Raw genomic sequence first — 17,455 nt, forward strand, 5'->3', positions numbered from 1 at the left:
GATCTCCGGCTAGTCGCGGCAGTTGGGAAGGAAAATATTAAAAGGTCAAGGATTGCCAGAGACACCGGACTGAGAGGAGGAGTGTGGGTGAAGAAATGTGAGAGATTGACAGATAGGATGAATGGACAAAAAGGTCAAAATCAGCCTGTGGATTTTTTTTTTCACACTAAGTTCAAGTGTTGTGTTGCATCATGTGCCGTTGTTGTTGTACCCTTTTCTGTACAATTAATTCAATGAATAAAGACAGTTATTCTCAAGAGAATGAAGAAACCAGGATGATATTTAAATACAGTCTTTATTGGGTCAAGACATTTTCTAAATTTTTAATCTAATAAACAGCAACACAGCAGCACAAATTCAAATACTCGATTCATTACGCCTGGGAAAAAAGTTAGCTTATGTTCTAATTCGTGCCAGTCTGAAATAAGTAATTGTGGTAAATGAATAATGAGATTTGTTTACTTCTATGCTTTCTTGATCCTTTTGTTTTGCTGCTTTTTTTATGCTGGCAAGAAAAAATAACAACAAGTATACTGTGACTGAGTACAGACAAGTTCTTAATATTATTCCAAATATACGACCCTAAATTTAAAACTATCCCCCTCATCACTGTCTTTACAAAGATATAAATGGCTACTAAGTCATGACCCTAATCAAAATTTTACTTATGCTTGTTTGTACTCAAAATGAGGTTGCATTGCTTTTTGTAAACATTAGGCAGAAACAAATGAAAGTTCTTCAGGGAAAATGCCAATCAAACACTGTTAGCTATTTAAGTTTTACCTTAAAAAGCCGTGCTTATTATACCCTCTTAAGAAACAGATAATACTGTAAATTGCAAATAAGAAGTTTAATCGATTCTGATCTAAATGCCAAATCTCAAAAATAAAGTCCAGAGTACTAAAAGATTCCCTGCACCTGTAAGATAGCAGGCTTCTTGAACACATGAACAAACCCTGTAACGCAGAACACTATCTTTTTAGGCAATAAAATGTTTTTTTTTATTCATTTTTTGTGTACTTTATCCTCAACTTCACAGGGTACAGCAAAGCACTACACAAGCAGCTACTGTAAAGTTACGTCACTATCAAAATGCTGTCGGTGTGTGGATTTTGGTGCCAAGTTCTTAGTAGCAGCTACAATTTGTTTACTACATTTCTGTGATAGTTGTTCTGTTTTTTTTAGAAAAGAAACAGCAATTTTATGCGTGTGTGTGTGTGCGTGTTCACATTACCTGGCACCCCTGTTTTTTTTAGAAATCTTTAATTTGCATATCAGTGTAGTAAGGTTTTTCATTTTCACAAAGTAAAAGTGGATGGATTCCAGGTCATAGTTTGACCCTCTGTTTTGCAGCAGCATTAAGGTCCCAATCTTTCAGCTGCACTCACACAGCTCTGGGAGCTCAAGCTGAGTTCTGCCTGTCAGGCCAGTGACAGCTGCTGCAAAGGGTCAGACTTTCTTTTCCTCTCAAGTGCAATTACACCACTGCACGTGTCATTATTCTACTCACTTCTCTTCACCTTGAGAGATAAAATGTCACTTGGTGACACAGATTATATCATAAATGAAGGCCTGCATTGATTTAAAGCTTGGATATCACAGGCGCTGTGATGTCTGTGCTAGTTTTCGAGAGGTTTCTGAATACTGTATGAGCTTTTCCAAACCAATTAGCCTGGTTTTCTTTTAAAAGATTTTCTGAAGCGCTGGCTCTTTGAAACAAGGTTGTCCACTGTGCCGCATTTTTGCCTCTATCAGAAGTTCAAGGTTTTTCTCAAATTATAAAAATGTGACAGACTAAGAAAGAAAGGTAGGAAGATTCTAGAAATGAATTGCTTAAACTCTTTAGATCCATGTGTTTGACTTGTTCAATTTTGTTGCATTTAATATTTTTAATCACTTAAATTTAAGTTGTTTCGCATGTAATAACTTCTGTATATTATCATGTTTTTTTTTATGACTAAAGTGTCAATTAGGTCATTAAAAAAATATCTAAATCCATAACATTTGTTCCATCAATATGAATGGTTCATACTGCTTTAAATGTATGAATTTGCTCTATGTCAAAGTTTTGCATAACCTTAAAACAGCTCTCAGTAAACCTACTGTTCTTATGAACACAGGAAGAAAGGCTGAGATAAGTGACTGAGTTTTCATAATACTAAAATTCCTTGTCATCGGTTTCCTTAGTGACCTTTCACAACAATAACAAGCAATCTAGAAAGTTGAATGAAACCAAGCAGTGGTGTGTGTATGTGTGTGTGTTTGTGAGGAAATGTTAGCCCTCCCTGCTGCTGACCACTCACTGGCCCACAAACTTCAAGTTTCAGACTGCCTAAAACTTTACAGTTAATGTCATAAGCTTCATAGTATAGATAATATATCTCTTTCCACAATTATTGGCAACCCTTAGATGTGCACAAAGCCCTATAATAAATTAAGCTTTAACTGCATTAGCACAATATAACCATGAAAATTTAAGAAAAATTCAGCCTTCAGTTTGAGTACGTTTATTCAGAAGGGGAAAAAACACATTTTACTAAAATTTGGTGCCAAAATTATTGCATTTCTAACAATGTCTATAAAATAAATGTACGTAAAGGATTTTTGTGATTTATAACGGAATGTCTTTAGGTTTATTAGGTTTATTATGATGTGACACAGAGGTCAGTTACTCCCTACCACAATTCAGAGAGGGAAAAACAAGAGAAAATACCATGCAAGTGGGGCAGATGTGTGTTGATTTTAGTACCTCAGGGAATGGCTAACTTAGTCTAAACTTGCCCATATTTACAGGCGAAGTAATAATTAAACAACTGAAACTCTGAGAGTTGAACACTTATTAACACATCATTTCCAGGGGTGCCACTAATTGTGATGGATGCTGTAGCTGGTTAACATGCTAAATAAGCTTTCACACAATTGACCTCCACATTATCTTTGAAGAACCCCGATTAAACTCCTCTGTAACTAATGAGCATATCTGAGGTATAGATTTAGACTTAAGACTTAGTGCTATAAGTTGGCTACTTGCACAAAACATTTTTAGATGTTAAATCTATCATATCAAATATTATACAACAAAGATAACAATTACTTCATTACAAAAAATATAGACTAGTAACATTCAGGATCAACTATCCATTGACTTCTAAAATATAGTTAAACTGAGACAGCATACAGTTGCACAGTGACAGGATGTCTGTCTTCCAGTAAGAAAACATCCTCATTTTCTTTTCATTTTGGTATAATTACCGAGCAAACAATACATTGGAAAAAAAAGTTAAATATTGTAAACAGTGTTACAAGTACAAAAGCACATGTCGCAAGATGGGGTCAGAAAACATGGATACAAGCAATACTAACAGCTCTTAGTCCTCCTCCATCGACTTCTCAATCTCCTTCAGCCTGCGGACAAACTCCTGCGCCTCCCTGTCTCCCGTGCGAGCATCCAGCATCCTCATGATTGGCTTATCTGAGGGAGAGAGAGCAAACATGCCTTTTATGCACTTAGGATTTTCTCTAAAGACAAGATACAATGCTATCTCTGTGTAAGAAGTTCAAAACATCCTCAGCTAATGTATTTGTACCACTGGGTTTGCTGCGGGACAAGTGCAGAATGACGGGCTGGACATTCTTCCCGGCAGCCGAGGCGTTTGGTCTCCCTGGCCAGCAGAAGTCGCTAAGAGGAGCGACAGCTTCTCCAGCAAAGTCGTTGGTAGACAGCCAGTCATAGTCCATCACAGTGAAGGTCAAACAAGCGTACCTGTGCCTGTACTGTTCAGGGCTTACATGACTGGAAAACGATAGAACCAAAGAACCAAACAAATGAGGATAGGAGTATACACATATACTGCCACTGCTTTTTGGCATTTTGTCACAGAACAACCACAAACCTCAATCTACTTTATAGGGATTGTGTGTGATAGACCAACACAAGGCAGTGGAAAAATGTGAAGTGAAAGGGTAGTGATTCTTGGCTTTTTAATTATATTACAAATGAAAGTGTGGTGTGGATATGTATTCACCCCCCCTTTACTCTGATAACTCTAAATAAAATCTAGTCCAACCAACTGTCTTGTCTGTCAGATTTCACAAATTAGTCTGTCTGTGTGTAATTCAATCTCACTGCAAATCAAGCTATTCTGTGAAGGCTTCGGAGGTTTGTTAGAGAACATTAATAAACACAGAATCATGGAGACCAAGAAATCATCAGGCAGGTCAGGAATAAAGTTGTAGAAAATTCTAAAGCAGAATTAAGTTATGCAAACATTTCCCAACCTTTGAACATCTCACATACCATCTTCCCAAAATGGAAAGTGTACAGAACAACTGCAAACCTAATACCACATAGTCGTACACCAAAAGCCGAGCCAAAAAATCACGAAGGAGAGAAGCAACCAAAAGACCCATGGTAACTCTGGAAAAGTTGCAGAGATCCACAGCTAAAGTGGGAGAATTTGTTGAAAGAACAACTGTTATGCAAAGTTGTGCAGTAAAAAATTGCCTTTATTGAACAGAGGCAACATTGAAAGAAGGCCAGAAGTCCTTTCTGCAGTTTGCTATGAGCCATGTAGGGGACCCATAAAACGTGTGGAAGAAGCTGTTCTGGTCAGATGAGACCAAAGTTAAACGTTTTAGCTGACATACAAAATGTAATGTGTAGCAGAAAACTAACACCATGAAAACATTGTGGTAGCATCGTGCTCTGGTTTTATATTTCTGCAGCAAGACAGGGAAGCTGGTCGGAGCTGATGTGAAGGTGTTTGTAGCTAAATACAGAGCAATCCTGGAAGAAAATCTGTTAGAGGCTGCATCAACTTTAGAATGGGGCCGTGGTTCACCTTCCAGCAGGACAACAGCCCTAAACATACAGCCAGAACGATAATAGAATGGTTTAGATAAGTGATTCCCAAACTTCCTCATCCGAAAGAAATAACAGCTACCCAAGAACCGTGAATATTGCTTTAAAGCAGAAGCATCTCTCTATAAAATCAATTAAAAAAGGGTAGACAATGTCAACACAAACAGCATTGATAACCGATGTATTGCTTTTACCTATTTTTAATTCTTGTAACATTTTAGCATAAATATGCTTTGCCGTTATCATTTTTGCTGTTTATTTTAACTTCTGAAGGGGATACCTAAGACCCCGAACTTTCTGATTTGCGACTCTAAGTGGGGTCCCAACCCCAACTTTGAAAACCACTGGTTTAGGTTAAAGTATATTATTTTGTTAGTACTGACCTATAAGAGGTAAATACAAATGCCCACCATGATTTGGAAATCATGTAATATTTTCTTTCCAATTATACTTATATGCCACTTTCTGTTTGCTTATTAAATAAAATCCCCCAAAAAATAGATTAAAGCTTGAGGTTGTAACGTGAGGTAGGTGGAGAGTTTCGAGGAAATAAATAGTTCTGCAAACTACTGAGACTAAGGGACGTTACTCACAAATAAAACAGTTCATCAAATACTGGGTGCAGTGTCTTCAGCTTCACTTGAGTGCGTTGACTCTTGGCTGCTGGAAAGAGGTGGTGAGGACAAAGCTCCACTATGACAAATGGGTCACTAAGACCTGAGGAAGATGACAAAAACATTACAAGATATTCAACCAACAGTTCACATCTATCAAAAAAACTTTTATTTTTTTATTATTACCGTTGGCATCCAGTGCGATAATGTCTGCAGCGTGCAGAATTTCCACAGTCAGTCTCTGCTCTGGAGGGTCATAGTAACATTTCACACTGATCCGACCATAGGGTGTATGTTTGAGTGTTTTCTGCAACATATTACAACATCATAAGGTAAAGCAAACCATATTTACTATGTGTTTATGTAGTGGAATTACATCCTCTAAAATGAAGAATCCTTTTTATCTCATGGCCTACAAAAATATTCTAAATATCTCACAATGTCTTACATTAGTTGATTGCATGATGCCTTTAGGGCCTTGAGAGAAAGCAGACTTTCAATCAGGTGTGGAGCAACAGACCACAGAGTATTCAATCAATACCTCTCTATCCACTTAAATGAAATTGTCTGTTCAGTAAATTAAAACGCACCTGGAGGGAAATCTTCTCCAGGTAGTAATGCTCAATCAGATCAAACGAGGAACATTTATTTAGCCTGAGCTCTTCATCCAAGACCTAAACAACGAAGGTGATCGGTTAATGAAACACATAAAGGACATAAATTTACCAGGCACATGAGATTCGGCTAGATGATTTGCATGACTACATACCTTGTAGTCTCCACTTTTCATGTCTTCCAAGGACAGACCATCTTCCTTAACATGGAAGAACTGCAACAGGGTCTAAAACATTTAAATAACAAAATAGAACAAGCCTGCTATGAGTCATCACACAAACCCCTCTAACATCAATAGGCTAAAGTCTCAGCTTCGAGAAAAGGCCCGTTGTTCACGAAAACATTATGAATCCTCAGGGATGAAAACTTGATATTTGTGAAGGAAGGTGTGGATGGATGGTGCACGTGGCTGCTGAATCCCAACTTAGCCCACTTCTGTGGCAGGGCTTGACTTCTCATGGAAATGTGTGATGTCCCCTGCCAGCTTGTTGAATTTGTCAAATAAACAACAGTTTCCACATTGTCATTCATAAGGGGGCTCATGTTGGCACATAGCTACTATCTGAAGACTTCATGAATATCTGACATATGCAAACTACTGCGTTACAGCCAGCATCCAGAGAAAGAACAATTAGTATAGAGGGAAGGTTTTTAATTTTTTAATGGAAAAGAAAGCCAAAGAAAGCTATGACACTAACCTCAACTGTGTACTGGAAGCGGTTGTAAAACTCCACCTGAACACCCCTGTTTTCTGTGACCGTGTCCAGGATCATTCGCAGGAGCAGCTCCCACATGCTCTGCAGAACTCTGCAAGGCAACAAGCACAATGACACCTTCAAAAACAACACCCACAGACCGCACAAATGTGAAAACCCATTTCCAAAATCATGTTGTCAAAACTCCCTACTACTTGGAGACAACAGCAATGTGAACATATTAAATGTTGAACTAAAATAGTCACTTGCTTTCAAAGCCGTTTAGCAGTTTTTGCCAGATCCAGATTATTACCCAAACACTTCATACAGAGCCAGGGCCTGAAAAAAAATTTCATATTTGCTAGCAGCCTGTTTTACTTCTAAAATAAGTAAATATTGTTCAGCCCTAATGGCAATTTCATAGAAGCAAAAGTTACCAACGCCATGTGCATCAATGCACCTCACAGTCATGCATGCTGGCATTGCAGAGTGCTCGTAACAAAAGCAGATGGTGTCTTCTCTTTTTAGGCTGGATGAAGTGCTGTCCATCATTTCCCAGATAATCGACTTGGAAAGGTTGTACGTTTACAGAACAGATTTCGTATGTAGATCCAGCCTGCTAGCTTTGCTCCAGGTTTATTCAGCCAAACATGTTGACTGTGTTTTATATGGGTGGGAAACATGCAGAGGATATATTGGTTTATTTCTGGCTAAACTGTCCTATCAAATTGAATTGACTGCCCATTTTAACGCTACCCACCTTTCACACAATGAAACAGGAAACAACACTCTCCAATTATTTTTACCTCTGCCTTCCTCCCTCCCTGTTGGATGGAGTAAGGGGGAGTCAGGTTTAGCCTAAACCGGCTCAGTTATAGTTGAGGTCCAAACACACCCTCCATTTCTGCTACCTGTATGACCCCTTCTCTTTTCCAATGGTTATAATCAGTCTGACAGAGAGAGGTATCCCAATCCTTGTGGTTTTTAGTATAACAATGGCCACCAGTGGGCTCTACATGGACACACTTTATCAGTGTATTATTTTACTTAGTACCCCTAAACATGCCCCATTCTAAAATGGCCAAACTCTAACACTCAGTAGTTTAATCAAACCTCCGCAACAACCTTATTCCATTCCAAACCCTTTGTGAAGTGCCTTGAGACGACATGTGTTGTGAATTGGCGCTATATAAATAAAATAAAATAAATAAATCCCCTTTAGGTTGAGGTACACATATAAAACTTATTCTGCTGATAAATATAACCATTAAATAAGATGAAGTACACACATTCCCAACTGGATTAGGTCTGAACTTTGACTGAACAATTACATTTTAACTCTGGAGAGATGTTTAGGTTTGCTGCCCTGCTGGACAGTGAAGTTTTACCACAGTCTCATGTGTTTTGTAGCCTCTAAAAAGGTTTTCTGTGATCCTGTAATTAGCTCTATCCATCTTCCGATCAACTCTAACCAGATATCCTGTGTGTGCTGAAGAAAGGAATGATGCTGCCACCCCAATCTTTCATCATGAGGTTGGTGATTAGGGCGATGCACTGTTTTTGTGTTCTGTTTGTAGTCCAAATTGTGTAATGCTGGTTCTATTTGACCAGAGCACCTTATTCTTCATGGCTTGTGGCCTAACTTTAGGTGGGACTTCTTGTGGCTTTCTATCAACCATGAGATTGTTCTTTCCACTCTCCCATATTATGCCACCTGAGCTATGGATTTTTGCAGCTCCTCCAGAGCTACCATGTGCCTCTCAGCTGCTTCTCTGATTAATGTCCTTCTTAAAACATGTCGTTCTCCTTGCCCAGCCTGTCAGTTTAGGTGGACAGGCTATGTCCTGGCAAATTACCAGGTGCGCTATACTCTATGTTCAGATGATGGACTGAAAAGTGTTCAGAATCTGCGTTAAATTTCTCTACACCTTTATCTCTGACCTATCTGGTGTGTTCCTTGGTCTTCAGGATGCTTGAGTCATACCTCATGTTTGTTTTTTGCAAAGTTTTATTCCAGTACGTGAACACTTTCAGAGGAAGGGTTATGTTTTTTTATATCATAAATAAAGTGAATTATCAAAAAATAAAGTGAAGGCATCATTTGTCAAGTTCAAAAGGCTATTTTATTTATATCTATATATATATATCTATATATATAGTTACCTGGTCAGATTTTCCTTAACTAGGTTTGCTGTCAGGATGACCATAGTGTCTTGAAGGTACTTCATGAGAGGGGACACAGCCTGGAATAAATTTACATGTCACACATAAACAGTGGCTGACTAAACTGAGACAGGAATGAAAATGGCAGATGGTTGTTACTAACATCGTCATTGTTGATGGAGTCTGGAGACAAGCTGATGTGCTGAATGTATCTCCGCAGCTCCGGCAGCATCTGCACAAATAATACTCAGTTATAGAAGAGCATGCTAGTGTTTTTATGCATGACCTTCTACCGTTTTACAGGCATCCTATAAAGATCTAAATATGGGAGTCTGTTTTTTTTTTTTTTTCTGTAATCTTGAAGATGGTAGCAAGCAGTTACTTAAGATGAAAAATATTATGAAGATAAACTAATGTGCAAAATTCTGTGGGGATGTTTTTAAAATGACCATTTAGGCTTTATCTATTATACTCTGCAAAATTTTAAACTGATTTTCTTTTCATTTGGGAAACAAAATAGACAAGAACGCAAAAAATAATAACAAACAACTATGTTGTACCAGTAGGTGGCGATAACATTAAAATAGTGACCTGCCTAAAAAGAAAAAAGTACGCTTAGGAGCAAAGCTAACAATTCTAAAAATGTCCTATTTTTATTAGACACCTATTAAGAGTTCATTTGTTTTACCAAAGTTTAATGTTTACATAGTCAGGACAAAGCTAATCAATTGCACAAAGAAAAATATTTGCTTGTTGTTGATGCAACAGAAAATATCCTGTTTTGCAATACATCTGTTAGTTAATTTACTCCAAAGCTCTGATCACCGATGAAGCATGTCTGGACGTGTCAACCAGTACATGTGTGAATGTCTTGCCAGTACCAGTGTAACCTGAGTTGAGGTTAATGTTCTCACCTTATCGGTGAGCAGTGTGATCAGGCGTTTAGCTTCTCTTTGCATGTCTAGGTCCATGTTGAGCAGTTGCCCATTGAGGGCCTTGTAAACCTGCTCTTTTCCCTCCACTCCACAGGACTCCTCCATGGCCCGCTCCACGCCAGGCCAGTCTAGGTCCCGAGGCAGGTGAGCCAGGTACACACGCACATGTTCTACGTTGTTTAGGCCAATGCAAAGCTAGCAGAAAGCCACGAGGAGCAAAATAGGAGAAAGAGAAGGGTGGTGGAGGAGATAAAAGCAGGAAAAGAAGCAGGGCTACCAAGAAGTAGAGAGATGACTTGTAAGTGTAAATAATTCATGACATCAAGACGCAACTGCTTTATTTCTGTGTGTGTACATTTGTGCTCTCCTGCCCAGCCTTTCGTGTTTACAAGAGGGAACTTTCTAACAGCTCTGTCTTGCCACAGGCTTTACCTGCACCGTGAAAGTTTTGTAATCTCGGCCCTGCTGGTTCTTCTCAATCTTGCGTGTCATCAACTCTGAGTAACAAACAGCTTCACTGCAGAAGTTCTGGGGAAAATAAAGCCAAGAGCATTTCTACAACCTTATTACATTGTTGGGATCTTATGTGATAGAACAACACAAAGTACTGCATAATTGTGAAGTGGAATGAAAAAAATAGATGGTTATCTTTTTTTTATTTTCTGCAAAGAGCACACCTGTAGCATTTGGACTCAACCCCCCTGAGTAAATAATTTTAGAACCACCGTTTGCTGAAATCACAGTACATCAGCAAGGCTTTTGGAGTATGCCTCCACCTGCATTTGCACATCTTGAGACTGACCACTACCTGACAGATCCAAACCATTCAGTTGCAGCTTTGGCTGTTTGTTACGTTTTGCGCTGTTTGAGGGTAAACCTCGCCCCCAGATCCATTTTCAAGTTTTTAGCATACTCCAGCAGGTTTCCTTCCAGGATTCCCCTGTATTTATAGTAGCTACATTTCATCTATCCATTAATTCTGACCTGTTTCCCTGTCCCTGCTGAAGAAAAGCCTCCCCACAGCATGATTTTATCACCACTGTGGGTGTCATTGTGGGGATTTTTAAATTCTAGTCATTCACAGTTGTGTTGTACTCTTTTTTTTTGATGATGATGGATTAAGCCGTGCTCAAAGGTCAAAATATTGTTTTGTAACATAACCCTGCTTTAATTTCTTTACAACCTTTTCCCTGACTGGTCAGGTGTTGTCATTAGTCTTTAAGATGCTGTTTGTTCTTCACAGAACAGCTATATTTATAATGAGACTATTTAATTATGTGACTGCTGAAAGCAGTTTGTTGCACTGGATTTTATTTAGGTGTCAGAGTAAAGACGTCTGAATACAGCTGTATGCCACACGTTTTAAATTTTTATTTGCAAGTAAATGTGAAAAGCACCTTGTTTCTTCTTTTCACTTTACATATATGCTACCTTGTGCTAGTTTATAACATAACACATCAATAAAACACTTTAAAGTTTGTGGTCAAGGCATACTTTTCTAAGGCATTGTAAGTTTCTTTTTTCACTTCGACTGGTAAAGTCTTATTTTAACTCTTGCTGAATGCATGTCTTCTTTATGACTGCAGGATATGAGTATGCATGTGTGGCCATGCTAAAAGTGGCACTCACGTCCGTCAAACGAGTGACAAAGATGAAGGCCCCCGCAGAGTCTGGCCAGGCCAGCTGGAGCCAGATCTCGCGTACCTGGCTGAAGCAAGATGTCACTTCCACTGCTGAGGAACTGTGTTTGGCTTGCTGCACAGGCTGAAGCTGTTCACAAAACCCATGCTTTTCAATTATTTTACATTGGCAGAAGATTAATATATTGAGTGAAAACAATTCAGACATTAAGATTTAATCAGGAAGTTCAAGATACAACATTTCATAGCATTCCTGCACATCTATATGTCTTAATGAACCAATTTTAATGTCATTTATTTGTTCACATTTACAGTATATTAACACCTTCACAAAAAATAAAATGTGTTTCCTTAATTTAATCAGCTAAAATATAATATGGTGTGGTCAAAAGCACTGAAAATAATAAATAACTTAATTTCATAATTGTACGGGTTGTGGTTTGCCCCTTAACCAGAATGGATGTCTGCTCCAAGGTGTAGGTCCTGTCATCATAGATCTACTCTCACCAATTTTATTACACAATTATTTGCAGTTGAAGGGCAGAAGTGTCCCACCTGATCGGTTTCCACCGCTTTGTGGATTCTGTCACAGGATCTGTCATGAACAATCTGCAGGAACTTATGAATGGACGACTTGAACCAGTTATGAAAGCCCGTCAGGGCCAACATTTTGGCATCTCTATTTGAGAAGAGCAGAAATCTTTATGAATAAAACGCAGGGTAAGCAAATGATCACAATGGCACATGAATAGTCATCAGAATTGAACAAACCTGAGGGGAAGAAATTCTCGAAACCCTTTGAGGATCTTCAAGGACATGAATAGTTCGAAGATGATTTCCCCCATAATCTGAGTCAGTCTAGAGCTCTCCTGCTCCAGAGAGCCACAAACCCGCTCCATTGCTACATTTACATCATCTGCTACCTGCCAGGGGGGAGAATTTGAAAGAGGCAGGGTCAAATTTAGCAACAACAACAACGCAGCATGACTCACAAAGACTTCAGAAGACATTTTCACCTCGTTTCAAAGACTTACCTGTTTTTCCAACTGCCTGTATGATATGCTGAAGAAATCTACTTTCACGGCACTGTGAGAGCAAAGGATGAAATAACCTGAGACCAACTACTAGGCAAGCACACAAAACAAGTCTTTGCCAGGTTGCACAGGACTTGAACACTGAGGTGCCTTTCATAAAATGCATAGCAGATACTATTGCCTTTAGTAAAAAATAAGCACCTGTAGAAGAGTTTGTTGTAGATGTTTTGAGCTCTCTGTAAATCTGCACAAACGGCATCGATCACCTGAACCATTTTTTTCAGCTGCTCTTCCAGAGACTGAATCATCAAAAAAGATTGACAACATAAACATCTACAAGGCACATTCAGTAAAGCAAGATTATTTTTGCCTTTACACACCATCAACTTACCCCTTCCTCTGGTTTATACTGAGCAATTAAGCTTTCATACCACTCAGATGTTCCTTTCTGTAGATAAAAAGAAACAATGGGTTTGACTGGTGATGCAACTTTTGATGACATAAGATTTTGTCAAAGTGAAGTTTGTCTTGCAAAGTACTTTTTTGCTGCTGTCAGCATGTTAATTCTTCTGAGAAAAAAAAGTATAAACTATCATTAGCAGCCCAAGAAATGAATGTTTCTGCTTGAAGCATCACATCGTGTTGTATTTATGTCTGAGGCTCTTATTGTGTGCAAAAAGATGTAGATCTTTAGTTACCCTGTTGTATTGACAAAACTGACAAATGAAGTCAGCCTAGCTGACAATTTTCAGTTACTAAAGTAAAATGTTTTGTAAATTGTTTTTGTGGAAGCATTTTGTGTACTCGGTTAAAAAAAGAATCAGTGAAAGAGGCTTGAATCAAATTACTTGTAAGCACTGTGAAAATAATGCAACTGGTTAACCATTTGCTGCTATGGATGCTAAACTAGCATTAGAGCTTCAGATTAGCTAGGGTTCCCATCCATCCCTTAAAATAGCAAACTGTCATAAGAACCTAAAATAGGGGCTCCGTATTAAATCAATACCAGACAAACCTTTGTTCTGTATTTTTATGCAAATCTAATTATAGATGAGGATAATATGTATAAGCATTATAGCTAACATGGTTAAAAGCAGTGCGATCTCTCTCAAGCTGCGTTTTACATCAGCTCAAGCAACAAAATCATCACTCATCAGTTGTGAGTCGTGCCTCCTACAGGTCCTTCTCAAAAAATTAGCATATTGTGATAAAGTTCATTATTTTCTATAATGTAATGATGAAAATTTAACATTCATATATTTTAGATTTATTGCACACTAACTGAATATTTCAGGTCTTTCATTGTCTTAATACGGATGATTGTGGCATACAGCTCATGAAAACCCAAAATTCCTATCTCACAAAATTAGCATATCATTAAAAGGGTCTCTAAACGAGCTATGAACCTAATCATCTGAATCAACGAGTTAACTCTAAACACCTGCAAAAGATTCCTGAGGCCTTTAAAACTCCCAGCCTGGTTCATCACTCAAAACCCCAATCATGGGTAAGACTGCCGACCTGACTGCTGTCCAGAAGGCCACTATTGACACCCTCAAGCAAGAGGGTAAGACACAGAAATAAATTTCTGTACGAATAGGCTGTTCCCAGAGTGCTGTATCAAGGCACCTCAGTGGGAAGTCTGTGGGAAGGAAAAGTGTGGCAGAAAACGCTGCACAACGGGAAGAGGTGACCGGACCCTGAGGAAGATTGTGGAGAAGGGCCGATTCCAGACCTTGGGGGACCTGCGGAACCAGTGGACTGAGTCTGGAGTAGAAACATCCAGAGCCACCGTGCACAAGCGTGTGCAGGAAATGGGCTACAGGTGCCGCATTCCCCAGTCCTGGGCTACAGAGAAGCCGCACTGGACTGTTGCTCAGTGGTCCAAAGTACTTTTTTCGGATGAAAGCAAATTCTGCATGTCATTCGGAAATCAAGGTGCCAGAGTCTGGAGGAAGACTGGGGAGAAGGAAATGCCAAAATGCCAGAAGTCCAGTGTCAAGTACCCACAGTCAGTGATGGTCTGGGGTGCCGTGTCAGCTGCTGGTGTTGGTCCACTGTGTTTTATCAAGGGCAGGGTCAATGCAGCTAGCTATCAGGAGATTTTGGAGCACTTCATGCTTCCATCTGCTGAAAAGCTTTATGGAGATTAAGATTTCATTTTTCAGCACGACCTGGCACCTGCTCACAGTGCCAAAACCACTGGTAAATGGTTTACTGACCATGGTATCTCTGTGCTCAATTGGCCTGCCAACTCTTCTGACCCGAACCCCATAGAGAATCTGTGGGATATTGTGAAGAGAGCGTTGAGAGACTCAAGACCCAACACTCTGGATGAGCTAAAGGCCGCTATCGAAGCATCCTGGGCCTCCATAAGACCTCAGCAGTGCCACAGGCTGATTGCCTCCATGCCACGCCGCATTGAAGCAGTCATTTCTGCAAAAGGATTCCCGACCAAGTATTGAGTGCATAACTGTACATGATTATTTGAAGGATGACGTTTTTTGTATTAAAAACACTTTTCTTTTATTGGTCGGATGAAATATGCTAATTTTGTGAGATAGGAATTTTGGGTTTTCATGAGCTGTATGCCAAAATCATCCGTATTAAGACAATGAAAGACCTGAAATATTCCAGTTAGTGTGCAATGAATCTAAAATATATGAATGTTAAATTTTCATCATGACATTATGGAAAATAATGAACTTTATCACAAAATGCTAATTTTTTGAGAAGGACCTGTATAGCCAATCAGATGTCTTCCCTTTTAGTGTTGCGAGGGTATGGATTACAAAAGCACGAGGATAGTTTGCAGGTAAAAACTATGAAAACTGGGAAAATACCGAGGAACATATATAAAAAAACGGTTATCCATGAAGCACAGTGAGATCTTACATGGGAAGTTTTAATTTTTTACTCATGAATTATTGACGTCACATGAGCAGCAGAAGAATACCCAGAAAAGCGACAGGCAGGAACCCAGAGACAATCAGTCACTTCATCAACTTAGGAACCTTTATCTAAACTTCAGAAAGGGAACAATTGCTTGTTTTATTTAGATTTTAGGTCCATATTTATGAGCAAAACCATTTTGTGTGGTCCAGAATACAAATTAGGAAAAATTCACCAGATCACCAGAGAATACAATTCTGATTAAAGTAATGTCTTCTTGATGTTTCCTGATTTGGTCCTGTGAATTCTTTACTGTTAAAAGTTTTTTAAGTTGCATTTTCCTTTATGATTTACATTATCATAATGCCCCCCCCCCAAAATATTATTTTCATTTTCAAAAGGTGGCAATCCCACTATTGCTGTTAAATAAAAAAGCTATTTTACAATTTTTTATGAGTCTTGACTGAATTTAATCATCTCTAGTGTAAAATCTGAAATACCTATACTGGTCCAAGCTGGACTGGATTATTCTACACTGAACACAGCTTATTTTTAGATTCATACATTAGAATTAGAATTAGAACAAGATAAAAACATAACAACAACAGAAAACTTGGGGTGGTGACTTTTTTTTTTTTTTTTTACAAAATATTACTATTATCCTGTTACTGTTTGTTTTTGTGAACCCAATATCTTGTCTCATCTTGTCTGGTGAACCTGATGTGTTGTTACACAGCTCAGTTTGTCATTCTAATACATATAGTAACCTAAATTCTGTATGCTTTTTCTTTGAGCTTGCTTTATTTTTTACCGTACATTAGCAGTATTGTAAATATTACAAAAATAATTTTCCAGAGTAAAATGGAAATAACACAACCTATCACATTTCTAGTTATTTCTATCTTGGCAGACCATGCTACTGCGATGCAACATAAATAGGTCCTGTGGTGAGTGATATTACAGATGTTCTGTTCTGTTATAAATTATCTTTCATTGTTACCTTGACAGCAGTCGTGATGTCCAAATGAAGCTCATTTCGGAGAGGACAAACAGTCTTAAATGCCCTCATGTTTTGCATGTAGCCAATCCCCCTGGCATGGACAGACAGGAAAAACCAATTACACGACAAAATTGCTATTCAACTCATCACACAGTGACACATTGTTCTCAGAATTTAGCAAGTATAATAGCTGCAATCTCTAAATTAATTTCAGTCTAATTGTATGCAGGAGGCTGGATTATTTATGCAGGAGGAGAAAGATATGTGTTGGGTTTGTATGAATGACAGTTTGTTTTTACACTACAATGGGGCCAACACCTGACTAATCACTAACTAATGGGGTGCTTCTGTAAATATGTGGACACAATTATAACTCTCACATTGAAATAATTGTTGTTCTTCAGGATGTTTGTTTTCGGATTCAGATGATCCCAAATATTTGAGTATTAAGCTGATTCTCTATCCAAAGAATGCTGCACATGCTTAATGAATTCCTGTTTTTGGTTAGAAAATGTTCATGTTCAAATGCTCTCAATGGAGTTAATGTTGCTCTGGAGATCTTCTCAAACTAACATTTATATCTTTATTTTTAACACAAACGGTGGAAACAGATCAGGTGGGATACTTCTACAATATCCTGTTTGCATTTTTATTCTTTAAAAAGACATGGCCAGATTTGTTTTGTATTGTGACATGAGTACTGTAAATGCAACCATTTCTTTACAAATTATATGGAAGCTTAGCATGATATAAATGAGAAATAATATAAGGATAAAATGAGAATATGTCAGAATACTTGCACACAAAATTCAGCTTTTTTGCATTTTGTAGTAAGAAACAAATAATCATTTTGTTTCATATGAATAATGAGAAATGATCAAGATAATATCATTGTAATATACTGTGATATTATTGCTTCCTGCACAGAGTGTGACTGACTGGCTTTGGTCCCTCTGTGTTTGTTGGAGTGAAAAAGGTACTTGGTATGGGAGCGCAGGCGAGAGCC

General features: G+C 38.4%; 1 protein-coding gene across 1 annotated transcript in view; it reads right to left on the reverse strand.

Annotated features, from left to right (window-relative positions):
• Window positions 1-276: 276 nt before the first annotated feature.
• The window catches only part of LOC124862347 (BAI1-associated protein 3-like), a 60,642-nt gene continuing 43,463 nt past the window's right edge, over window positions 277-17,455 (reverse strand). Inside the window, exons 17-34 of the mRNA XM_047356207.1 lie at window positions 16,450-16,540; window positions 12,949-13,005; window positions 12,759-12,856; window positions 12,558-12,609; window positions 12,295-12,446; window positions 12,079-12,202; window positions 11,513-11,653; window positions 10,316-10,411; window positions 9,863-10,078; window positions 9,112-9,180; window positions 8,949-9,028; window positions 6,789-6,897; window positions 6,245-6,316; window positions 6,066-6,149; window positions 5,662-5,782; window positions 5,455-5,578; window positions 3,588-3,793; window positions 277-3,472 (exon numbers count right to left, since the gene is read on the reverse strand). Of these exons, the coding sequence (XP_047212163.1) occupies window positions 3,369-3,472; window positions 3,588-3,793; window positions 5,455-5,578; window positions 5,662-5,782; window positions 6,066-6,149; window positions 6,245-6,316; window positions 6,789-6,897; window positions 8,949-9,028; window positions 9,112-9,180; window positions 9,863-10,078; window positions 10,316-10,411; window positions 11,513-11,653; window positions 12,079-12,202; window positions 12,295-12,446; window positions 12,558-12,609; window positions 12,759-12,856; window positions 12,949-13,005; window positions 16,450-16,540 (1,996 nt within the window). The 3' untranslated portion in view covers window positions 277-3,368. The remainder of the gene's footprint in view (window positions 3,473-3,587; window positions 3,794-5,454; window positions 5,579-5,661; window positions 5,783-6,065; window positions 6,150-6,244; window positions 6,317-6,788; window positions 6,898-8,948; window positions 9,029-9,111; window positions 9,181-9,862; window positions 10,079-10,315; window positions 10,412-11,512; window positions 11,654-12,078; window positions 12,203-12,294; window positions 12,447-12,557; window positions 12,610-12,758; window positions 12,857-12,948; window positions 13,006-16,449; window positions 16,541-17,455) is intronic.

Source organism: Girardinichthys multiradiatus, chromosome X, assembly GCF_021462225.1.
Source record: "Girardinichthys multiradiatus isolate DD_20200921_A chromosome X, DD_fGirMul_XY1, whole genome shotgun sequence".
Classification (NCBI taxonomy): Eukaryota; Metazoa; Chordata; class Actinopteri; order Cyprinodontiformes; family Goodeidae; genus Girardinichthys; species Girardinichthys multiradiatus.